The sequence below is a fragment of the Bombus impatiens genome, unplaced genomic scaffold (assembly GCF_000188095.3).
Source record: "Bombus impatiens unplaced genomic scaffold, BIMP_2.2 scf_0136, whole genome shotgun sequence".
Classification (NCBI taxonomy): Eukaryota; Metazoa; Arthropoda; class Insecta; order Hymenoptera; family Apidae; genus Bombus; species Bombus impatiens.
In genome coordinates this window covers 933125-945312 of record NT_176555.1, presented here as the reverse complement: position 1 = coordinate 945312, position 12188 = coordinate 933125, and the positions used below count along the sequence as shown (strand labels likewise).

Here is a 12188-nt window from a genome sequence, read left to right as displayed (position 1 = left end):
CCGTTGAATTAAGTACAACAACAGTGCTATTGTGGCGCTATCATATGGTAAGGTAGGAAGTTTGAGATCAGATAGATTACTCAATACACGTCACATGTTTGGTTCATCACACAATGATACATATTTACACGGTGTTTTTGTTGAAATAATGTTTAAAAAATAGTGAGCAATTAGTCTTGAAATTAAATCAAAGCGTGATTAACATATATAAGAAATATATACAGCATTACCCATTTGCTATTACAAAATTTGAAAATTAAGGTATGTAATTTAAAGTAATCTTATTCCTCACATTTTATTACTCTTTCTATTGATTTTAAGATATTAAATAATTCATCCTCAATTTGATGAACGTTCTCAAAAATTTAACCTCATTAATCTCAACATACATATTTTTTACAACCTTTAAAAAATAATAAATAACTATAAGAACTATATCACAAAACTATACAATTTTAATTATTTATTGATTTTTAATGAGTATTGATGAACTAATAAATTTATATAAATATACTTTAAATTGCAGATGACAAAACTAATGGAGTGGCTTTTATTTGCTGTTTTATTTTTTAGTATATGGATTGCTACAATTACTGAAAGTGTTAATTTATCATTTATCAAAGAATGGAAACAATTTGTCCTCCTTCTTCCACCCATTGCTTTATTTGTATGCAGTCTATATGCAGCTACTATTATTTTATATAGAGTTCTTACATTTAACAACTGTGAACATGCAGCTATTGAATTGCAGGAAGTAAGTTTAAAAATGGATATAATCCATTTTATTAGTATCATTACATAAAAATTTAGAAACAACCATTTCATAAATTTTTTTAGCAAATAGAGGAAGCTAAGAAAGATCTTCAGAATAAAGGTGTGGTCTTAAAGTGCAAGTGAATTAACTTATTTTTATATAATATGTAATCCAGTAATGCATATTAAGTAATTAATATATGATTATTCTATTTATGGATGTCATATTTATATATATTTTTTATAATAATAAAATTGTTAAATTATAGAAATTTAAGAATTATAACACAAACAAGTGTTTCTTGCATGTAATTTATGTACATTAATAAGCTCATGTGCTTATTAGATAAGAAATAATGGATATTAATATGAATAGCTATTTTTTAACTTCTACGTAAATTCTAATGTACTTATTTATTACAAGCATAATAACAAATAATCTGATCTTGTTCAATAATATTTTTATTTATAATGCTTTATTATTTTTGGTATTTGACATAAGGAAAACTAAATTAAGATATTTTTATGACATAAGATTTATATAGTTTTACTCTTTATAACAGAAGAATCTTTAAGGCAATTATCAATTGTTATTGCATAATAATAAACATTCAATCTTACGACAAAACATTGAAACGTATAGTTTATTTATGTAGATTTGTATCTTTTTACATACATATGTATGTATAATAAAATGAAACTATATTCTAATCTTCAAAATTTAACTTGCCTTAATTATACTTATATCTGCTTATATGTATATACCAAAAAGGGAAACTAATATATTCATTTGTGCCTAGACTCATCATTTTTATTTATTAAATATGCAATTTTGCAATAGTATTTGTTTTACATTGTGCTATATTTCTAATAAAATTTTAATATCAGTACTAGTATCTTAAAAATTCGAACGATTCCTAATAAGTTACATATTACTATGTTAAGGCTACAACCTATTGAATGCAGTTTCATAATATTAATAATCTCATTGCCTTCACTTTTATAGAAAGTTAATTGTAAATTTTTTTTTTAGATTCATAGTTTTTGTATGTCAACTTGTATTTATCTATTTAAGATATTTCATATATGATTATTTCTTATTAACTAACTAGTCATAAGTTAATCGAGCTTTTTTCAGATGAAGAATGGATTGAGATATCGAGGTCAAAGCAAATTTAAAACAATATATGTGTATATGTTATTTAAATTTTCTTTCTTTTCACTTGAGAATTTCTTACATTTCGTTATTTGGTGACAAATGAAATGACTTATAATGTGTTATTAATGAATAACTATCTTCACCATTTTTGTTTAAAAAATACGAGACTTTTTTATACATACATACATAGGCGCAAGTTATACGCAAGTACACACATATATACATATGCAATCATACATATACGGATGCACTTACATAATTTTTATATTAGAAAGCCTATCAAATGTACAAAATGTGCTTGTCATGTACATACATATGTTTTAAATACACATATATCCTTGTTCATTTATGCAGATTTATATGTATGTGTAATTGTACAATAGCTCCATCATATAAATACTACAAAGTATTTATATTTTTGTATATCAATTCTTTAAACAAGCAGGCTTTCTTATATAAAAATGTAATTACACTGTTTCATATATTCATAAAACAAAAAGTTTCGCCAAAGAGTAATTTTCAGACTGCAAGGATGGATTATGACACTTGTGCAAAATATCAAATTTCAATCTCAAAATATTTAAAAAAGTGTAAAATTATATATTTTGAAACTGATAATTTAAAACTATCAAGAATTTAACGCATAAAGTATTTTGGTATATAGTCTCAGTAAACTTGTATGATTTATCAAATATGCCAATGTAAGATTAGCACCTAGCTAAAGGATTAATGTAACATAAATATATGTGCACACTTATATACAAAGTAAAGATGACCAGTCCAAAATAAAAAGACGCCTGTGTAATTACCCACCCTATATCAGTCCTTTAACTCCTTATTATGAAATCAATAAAGTACGTTACTTCAGTCATCAAGACTTTGTGACAGCAAAAAGTTAGCAGCCAGATTTTCATTTTTTTCACACGCAAAATAGGCTTGTACAACTAAATGCTCCGGAAATCCTAGTGCCTTCAGCCTCTCAATAGCTTCTTTATCCTGAGGTGTTACCTGAATTACAGAAGCTTCTACATCCGATCCTGCTCCTATACCAGCGCCAAGACCTCCACTTATACCACCAGGAGCAGTTGGTGGTGTAACGTTAGCTGCGGATACAGGTGTAGTTCTCCCTCCTGTACCACCAGTAGTTTCTACTACTCCAAAAGAGGTATATAACATAAGAATATTCATAAACAAGTAAATGAAAATATTTTGATTTTAGCAGAAACTCACCAGGCTCATTAAGCATACGCACAAATGCTTCTTGATTTTGTGAAATAAGTTGTAACAGTGCAGGGTTAGTTTGTCCAATTTGTTGTAGAACAGCATTTAATAACTGAGGATTTTGTTGAATGACTTGACGCATTTGTTGAAATTGAGGTTGCATTCGCAAAAACGCTAGTGGATGCTGACCATGATCTTGAAGTTGTTCTTGTGCTTCAAGTTGATCTTCTGGTAAATCTTCAAAAAGCTGAGCTGGTATTCCTGTTAAAAGGTATTCAACAGCCCTATCAGGATTGTTGAAACTTGCTCTCAATGCTTGTTCAACTTGTTCACGTTCGTATCTAATATAGATAAATTGCATTAAATAAATAAACTGTAACTTAAGAAAAATATAGTAATTAAATGATTATAACTTCTTTTTTTATTGAACATATATCTACCCCATATCCACAATATTGTTCACCATAGTATTATAATCTTCACCCATTAACAAGGCACTTTCAGCTTGACCTCCAACACATCCAGCAGTAGTACTTGCTTCAGATTGCTCTTGTACAGTATTAGTAGGATTTGATGCTCCCTGAACAGTAGGGTTTGAACTAGGTTGTGCTACTGAGCTATGACAAAAAACATACATATTAAGAATAACTCTATATAGCATGACTAAACAGACTTTCTGATAAATTAATCTAAGGAATTGAATTATACAAAAGATAAATCTTCATAATCAATGAAGAATATTATTATGACATATTTTTAATTTTTTTAGTGTAACATATTCAAATAACATTTAAATTTTTATTATTAAAGCTGGAAAATATTCTTTAAATGTATTTCTGTCATAATACTTTAAATTAATACCTGGTTGTACTACTTTCTTCTTTATTATCTGTATTTGTAGTATGTTCTTCTTCAGTCGTTGTATGTCCATTACCAGTTTTTAGTTTTGTCACCATAACAACTATAAACTTCTTTTCGTCTATATTATATTCTGCTAATGGGTGATCATCTGTTAATATTTTTCCTATAAAAATAATGTTACATTAATGTATAGCTATCATTGTACGATAACAATAACGTTAATAAAAATGAAAATGATTCCAATGTCTTATAATTTTTTTATTTAAGTTTGTATAAATAATGGATATCAGAATAAATTTAATCCGAAAATGAATTAGTTTATAGATACGTAAATATATTAATAAATTTGCAATTGTGAGAAAATAAGGTTATGTAAGTCATATCCCTCACCAGCATATATTAACTTTTGATATTTAGCAGGAAAACCTTTTTGAGTCTCAATCTTTTGTTTCAAATCTTTTACCTAAAAAAGACATAATTAAAATCTATTGTACTTGAAATTCACTATATAAATAAATTTACTATATTCACTTACTGTTTGCGATGGATCAATTTCTACTGTAAACGTCTGCTGCTGCAAGTTTTTTAGTGTTATAATCATATTGTTAAATGAAGAATTACTGATACGTCGTTGATTAATAAAGGAAACTTTGAAGTATCTGGAGTAGTAAGGGTGTAAAGATGTTTTGGTAAAGATCTTTTCAGCGATGAGTCGGCACTGCTTAAAGCAACTTACAAAATGCTTAACTCAGACTAGTATGCAGCTGAAAACATATGATGACATAAAGCTGTATTTCCATTACTGAAGACAGTTGAATACGTAAGGTATGTACTAAAATAAGGCTGCATCAATTCAAAGTAATTTGATTAATCTAATTTGTATCAATAAATATTAAACACATATATGTACAAATAGTTATATTTATTGCTAACCAAAAGTCTAAAGTTTAGTTTTTAACATTATTATATTTAATTGATTTCGATGATAAAATTACTGAAACAACAAAAATATAAAAGCAAAATATAGTAACTAACATATTTACAAATTAATACATATGTGTATGTATATATATATATATATCCACAAGTAATTTAATTTTAGAAATAAATGTGTAAGTACTTGAATGAAAGTTATTGTGATTCTTTTATTTATACATATATTTATACATTTGCGAATGACTAGAATAAAACTAAAAATAGTTCACAATAAGTTATAATTTGAAAATGTACTATATAATAATGTGTTACACATAAAAATTTAGGATGTATTAAGATACACAAAAATCATATTGTTTCTATTCTAATATTGTGGCAAATCATATTTATAACTTTTATTTGTTTCTAACCAGGTTGATTTTTCAGTGAAATTATTTAATTTGTTAGAGTTTAAAAAATATAGAAAATTTGTATGTTACCTTTTTTGATGTTTTTACATCATTCCAAAGTGATTTATACTTTGAGTATCTCAATACATGTACATAAAATATATATAAATACTTACAATCTTACGTTCTATGTTCTAATAAATGTTATAATCTTATGTTATAATATATATTTTATCATACATAAATACTATGTTGACATTACATATTGATTTTTTATATTCTTCATAACAACAGAGAATTATAATGTTCCTTCTATAAAATAACAATTAATATAAGTATAACAGAAAAAATAGATTGAGATATCTACTAAAAGAATACATGAATTAATAAACAATTTTTATTAAATATACATCTTATAGTTAAACTGAATTATTTTATATTGACACTTACAAATTAAATGCAGAATATCCAGAATGTTCTTCAATTTTTATAACAACTATGTATAATTATTCTTGATATGGTGTATTTGGAGTCACATTTATCATCTCTGTTACACTAAAAAATATATATCAAAATTATATAATGAAATGACATGAAATTAAGGATGAAATATTAATATCGAACTATTAAATTATTCATTAAATTGCAAGCTTAATTCTATAAAAAGAGGCAAAAAAATTTAATAATTCAATACAAACAAAACATTTTGATTAATTCTTAACAAAATATCTCATACAACGTGATAAATGTTCTATGCCTTACCTTCTAAACAATTACATGCTATATTTCTAACTATTTTTATATATTATATATTTAAATACAAAAATATAGATTTATTTGAAGTAATTTACTTAAATATAACAATGTATGATAAAATACATATATGATGATGCTATATTAATTAATTTTTTTTCTACATTACTTTAAAATGATATGACATTAACAAATATATATTGTGCAATGTATAAAAATGAATAATATGCAATGAATAATATGAATTATTAATAAAAAGATATCAGTCATATCAATATAGTCAGTCATAGTTATACAGAAATTCTGAAAAGCCAAAAATAAAGGACAACAGGTATAATAAATACATAACTACATGCACATAATTGGGCTTAACTCATAAAATAATTAAATACAATTAAATACAAGAGATACTCATGAAAAATTGTCTAAATTTAGTATTTAAAAGATATACTTCAAGCCATGTTATGTATAAAACATTAATTAACATTCTTGCAGGATAGACATAACACAATATCACAAACACTTACAAGAACAATTACGGTGCCCTAAGCATACTTTGTTGCAGTCATCTTTACATTAGTTTGCTGTATAACATACATTATATAACGTTATATAAGTTTATTATCAAATTTAAATTTAAAATATATAAGAATATCAACATTAATACAAAAATTAATTAGGACAAGAGTATTTTCCATTTTTATTTAAATATTCTCAACCTCTTCCAATTCATTGTTTAAAATAACACATAATATAAATTTATAGTATTTTCAAAATTGGTAAAACCTTACTATATTATAGTGATTAATGTATGCAATAACTATCAAGCTTACCGATTAATTACCAACTAGTTTCTCAAAAAAGTACATATGATGAATTTAAGTTTAATGTACAGTCAAATAAATTTGTTGCTTACTAACACTTAGACAAATGTTTTACTAACTTTTTAAGATAGCTTGATAGTAAATACAATATGATGAATGTAGATGAAAAAGTATATCTCTTTTCTATTTATATTATAATACTTTTGTTAAAAAAAGAATTCATTTATAGAGCAACTGCATTTTTTAATTTTTTTTAATTGAAGCCCCTTTTAAGCACAACACCATTTAGTAAAAAGTGAAGAAGAGAAAATATAATGTAATATATATATTAATGTTTACCTTTTAGAACATTTGATGTGTATTATTAATAATGTAATGCCTAACAACAAACAAATACATCCTACAACTATATAAGCAATGCCAAGAAAAGGATTCTTTCCACCAAGAAGAGAAGTAGTGCTTAAAATCATTCTTTTTCTGCCATCAAAGGCAGACACAGGATATGCTACAAAAAAAATATTCATTTATAAAGTCATTTTCAATAAGTAATATATATTGATAACTTTTACTTACTATAATTAACAGTAAGTGTATAATTCCCTGCTACTAGACCTTCAGTGAAGCCATCTACTGTATGATTTACTCTGCGGTAAAGTTTTCTAAAAGTAGGCAAAGCAGCAGTTCTCATCCAAACAATCAAGTCTTCATTTTGAAAACCATTATTGCTTTCATTTTCATTATCTAACTCATAAATATATTTATCCCAATTTTTTGGTTTTGTAAAATTCTTAAATACTTCTCTTAAGTTACCCTCTGGATTTCTAAATTTAATATTTTTATCTGAAGGCCAAGCTATACCAGTCTTCAATAATGGTACAGGAGCTTTGTGTTTTAAAGAAAATAATGTTAAATCATCACTAAATAATGAGTTAGCAATAGCACCACATGGTACAATAGGTGTTTCTCCAACATAAGCAAATGGTTCACAATCCCCAGAGACATCAGGACTCAATTTTCCTAACAGTTGATTATCATCTCTTGATTTTACATATCGTCTGTGATTCTGATAAAAATTAGTCAAACCATAATACATATAAATTTTTCCATTGAAGTCAGAAGGCAAACTAAAATTTATTTTACAATAACAAGGTTGACTATGACCTTCTGCTATAATATCCGCACATTTAACAGGCATTCCTTTTGCACGAAAGATATTTGTAGAATTACAATCTGTATAATCTAAAATGTATTCTTTAACTTGATCAGAAAAATAAAGCAATCCAACTCCAACTGGTATAAAAGCAATCCCAATCACAAAAAATGTTGGTAAAACAGTCCCAGCTGTAAGTATTGGTTGCCAAGCAGGTAAACGTTGCTGCTTAAATGCACTGTCTGTATAAATAAAACATATTATCTTTATTTAAAACATTAATTTATCATAAATATATATTGGATTGTAATATAAATAAGTTTAGTCAGATAAAGAAAAATATTGAGTTTAACTTTAACTTACTTACTGTTACAACCTAATATATTAAACTTACATACTATACAGACACTACTTATATCGTAACAGAAAATGAATAGAGAGAAATTGAGTGGGCATTTAAATAATACATGTATGGGAGATGTACAATAAATATTTAATTTTACAATAAGAATTTTATATTTTAATATAGATAATGAAACACTTGTTATTTCTACTACTACATTAAGTTTTTTATAAAATCTTCATATAAAGATATCAAATATAACCTAACAAGAAACTGAAATTTTCGTATAACAAACTTACCAGAAGGTTTCTTTGTTTTAGGTAATGAACTAACTTCGTTAATAGAAGTCATACTTATTTGTTAAAGAAATGATCTATTTTCTTATCAAGAGTTTCAACAATTGAATACGAACATTTGTAAAACTGAGAGGATATCAATTATTTGTGAAACTCCTACTCCTACTTACATTAATTACATATATAACATGACATGACTCCTATATGACGACAGAGCATAGAACAATAATGAACATAGTCAACGCAGATAACACGTTAAAAATTAAACACACACTTTTTGAATTAAACGTTTTTTTTACAATCGTGTTAATTTTATTATTTGCAGAAAATGTTTCTTAAATAATTAGTAGTTACTTCAGTTTCAAAGTTTTTATATATTTACTCATTATAAATTCGTAACATTTATTGACTTAGATAATTGTTACTTGATGTTGATCCTTGCTTATCAAGGGACTTTTTTTAGTTGTGCTCATCCTGTTAAAGCTAGTTAAATATTTCTATGATGAAAATTTTTATAATATATAAAAACATATATCTTTAATAATGTGTCCTACTCGTCCCTACTTATTAATATACGCTAGTAACTTTTAGTTTTAAATATATATATATACTATTAAATTAATTTTTAGAGATCATGACATTACTTACTTTAATCGGAGGTGGATCAAAATTTGAAATAAATAAGTACTTTTCTATTTCTTAAAAATATGTTTCTTTTATCCATGTATTTATTAACTAGGGACACAATGTTTAAAATGATATAATTATGATACACATTAAAGTAAAATATCGTAGGAAAAACACAAAAAAATTAGCGCTACCGTTCTCAAATGTTGGCTAAAAATATAATTTATTGTAAAAATAAAATGTAATCATACATTATAATTATACAAGAGAAATAAACGACACAGATTTGAAAAAATTCTAGAACTTTATTACTCATTTGTTCACTTCCCCATATCTGCTATGTTTAAAACATTTTTCAGGAGAAGTATCTGTTTAATTACCAAAATCATATTCTCAATTTTGTCAACAGTCAACATGTAATGTGTGTGTAACTATTGTGATATAATGTCTAAATATGGAATTCTTTGTAATGATATTTATAATGTGCAAATAGCATACACTAAAAATGCTTATGATAATGAATATTATTTGCACATAGCTCTTGCATAGCAGAGAATTATTAGTTATTTCATATTGACACTTTAGCCTGAGAAGGAAGCAAGGAAGTCAGTAACAACTTGCTTTAATTTAGCATCAGAAGCTTCACTAATTGTGTTGTCTTTAGCAATAGTGTTTAAAAGATCTCGTTGAGTGGTTCTGAAAGAATATAAGATTAAGTAAATACAAATATAGTAAAATATATTTAAACAAAATGCGTATGTAAATTAAATACCTAATATGGGCGAGGAATTCTTTTTCAAAAGCTGTGATTTTAGAAGGTTCCATCTTATCAAGATACCCGCGGACACCACAATAGATAACAGCTACTTGTTCTTCAATAGCCATGGGTACTGAAAGCATTAATAAATATTTTCCATTTTATTCAAAATTTTGTTAGTCTTTGTAATTTAAATTCATTGTATATATTATCAATTTGTACCATATTGTCCCTGTTTTAGAAGTTCTGTCAACCTAACACCACGATTCAGCAATTGCTGAGTTGCAGCATCCAAATCAGAACCAAATTGTGCAAAAGCTGCTACTTCACGATATTGAGCCAACTCCAATTTCATGGATCCAGCGACCTATTAAATAAAATATAAAAGTTATTTAAAATGTTCTTTACTAAATGTGTATGCATTTATAAATTTATACGAGATGTACAATACTTGTTTCATAGCCTTAGTCTGAGCAGCAGAGCCGACACGAGATACTGATAAACCTACATTAATCGCAGGACGAATACCCTTATAGAACAATTCCGTTTCTAAGAAAATTTGTCCGTCGGTAATAGAAATAACATTTGTGGGAATATAAGCAGACACATCACCAGCTTGTGTCTCGATAACAGGCAAAGCTGTTAATGAACCACCTCCCAAACTTTCATTCATTTTAGCCGCTCGCTCAAGAAGACGAGAGTGGAGATAGAATACATCACCAGGATAGGCTTCCCGACCTGGTGGTCGTCTCAACAGTAAAGACATTTGTCGATAAGCAACAGCTTGTTTCGACAAATCGTCATAAATAATTAAAGCATGCTTTCCATTATCTCTGTAAGGAAATCATTATAAATTGTTTCAGTATCATGTTTATATAAAAGAAAAAAATTATTTTATATAAATGTACCTGAAAAATTCTCCCATTGCACATCCAGAGTATGGAGCCAAATACTGAAGAGGTGCTGCATCAGAAGCAGTTGCAGAAACAATTATAGTATAATTAATAGCACCACTGTCTGTCAAACGTTTTACTATTTGTGCAACAGTGGATCTTTTTTGGCCAATAGCAACATAAATACAGTACAACTTTTTCTTCTCATCTCCAGCATCATTAAATCGTTTTTGATTAATAATTGTATCAATAGCAAGAGCAGTTTTTCCAGTTTGTCTGTCTCCAATGATTAATTCACGTTGACCACGACCAATAGGTACTAGGGAATCTACAGCTTTGATTCCAGTCTGCATAGGTTCTCTTACAGATACCCTGATAAAATATATGTACATATATATATATATATATATATATATATATATATATATATATATATATATATATATATATATATATATATATATATATATATATATATATATATATATATATATATATATATATATATATATATATATATATATATATATATATATATATATATATATATATATATATATATATATATATATATATATATATATATATATATATATATATATATATATATATATATATATATATATATATATATATATATATATATATATATATATATATATATATATATATATATATATATATATATATATATATATATATATATATATATATATATATATATATATATATATATATATATATATATATATATATATATATATATATATATATATATATATATATATATATATATATATATATATATATATATATATATATATATATATATATATATATATATATATATATATATATATATATATATATATATATATATGTACATATATATATGTCGGGTTTACATTAGAATTAGGGTTAGGGGCGTGGAACGAATCTTCGTTTGGGTTACATGTTGTCGTTATGCAATAGAGAAGACATTGACTAGTGCAAATACGATTATTATAGAGCCGGACAAGTAACTGTGGTAGTTAGGTACTCGAGAAACTAATGACAATGATCCTAGGTTCAATAACGAATCCGCGGTCGACGGGATGATAGATGAACGTACTCACAGAATCTAAGTCGGATGCATAATATTCATTGGTCGTAAAGGGTTACTTCTTTCATCAGTGAGATCGCGAACGAGAATGTCTTTCCCGTCCCGATGATGCCACAGATGAAAA

At 26.0% G+C, this 12188-nt stretch overlaps 4 protein-coding genes across 5 annotated transcripts in view; 1 reads left to right on the top strand and 3 right to left on the bottom strand.

The window, feature by feature from the left end:
* The first annotated feature begins 5 nt into the window (after nt 1-5).
* LOC100743217 (dolichol-phosphate mannosyltransferase subunit 3) lies at nt 6-956 on the top strand. The gene is made up of 3 exons (XM_003487043.4): nt 6-261; nt 527-754; nt 838-956. Exons 2-3 carry the CDS (start codon nt 527-529, stop codon nt 895-897), a joined length of 288 nt encoding a protein of 95 aa, XP_003487091.1. The 5' UTR covers nt 6-261; the 3' UTR covers nt 898-956.
* Nucleotides 957-1542: 586 nt separating this feature from the next.
* LOC100749236 (UV excision repair protein RAD23 homolog B) lies at nt 1543-4758 on the bottom strand. Its single transcript, XM_003487094.4, has 6 exons — nt 4530-4758; nt 4385-4457; nt 3995-4157; nt 3574-3750; nt 3143-3474; nt 1543-3063 (listed from the first exon to the last, which is right to left on the bottom strand). The coding sequence occupies exons 1-6, from the start codon at nt 4593-4595 to the stop codon at nt 2777-2779; spliced, it is 1098 nt and encodes a 365-aa protein (XP_003487142.1). The 5' UTR covers nt 4596-4758; the 3' UTR covers nt 1543-2776.
* A 940-nt stretch (nt 4759-5698) lies between these two features.
* On the bottom strand, nt 5699-8959 carry LOC100749117 (cell cycle control protein 50A). 2 transcript variants are annotated; one of them, XM_012381856.3, is made up of 5 exons: nt 8689-8957; nt 7470-8288; nt 7236-7401; nt 6600-6656; nt 5699-5874 (listed from the first exon to the last, which is right to left on the bottom strand). In XM_012381856.3, the coding sequence occupies exons 1-4, from the start codon at nt 8738-8740 to the stop codon at nt 6644-6646; spliced, it is 1050 nt and encodes a 349-aa protein (XP_012237279.1). In that variant the 5' UTR covers nt 8741-8957; the 3' UTR covers nt 5699-5874; nt 6600-6643. The 2 variants fall into 2 exon arrangements, with proteins under 2 accessions (XP_012237279.1, XP_003487141.1); XM_003487093.4 differs by lacking the exon at nt 6600-6656 and having other exon boundaries at nt 8689-8959.
* Nucleotides 8960-9597: 638 nt separating this feature from the next.
* LOC100748996 (ATP synthase subunit alpha, mitochondrial) overlaps nt 9598-12188 on the bottom strand; it is a 4871-nt gene continuing 2280 nt past the window's right edge. Inside the window, exons 4-8 of the mRNA XM_003487092.4 lie at nt 10978-11334; nt 10521-10902; nt 10292-10436; nt 10085-10202; nt 9598-10008 (exon numbers count right to left, since the gene is read on the bottom strand). Coding sequence (XP_003487140.1) covers nt 9894-10008; nt 10085-10202; nt 10292-10436; nt 10521-10902; nt 10978-11334 — 1117 coding nt within the window. The 3' untranslated portion in view covers nt 9598-9893. The remainder of the gene's footprint in view (nt 10009-10084; nt 10203-10291; nt 10437-10520; nt 10903-10977; nt 11335-12188) is intronic.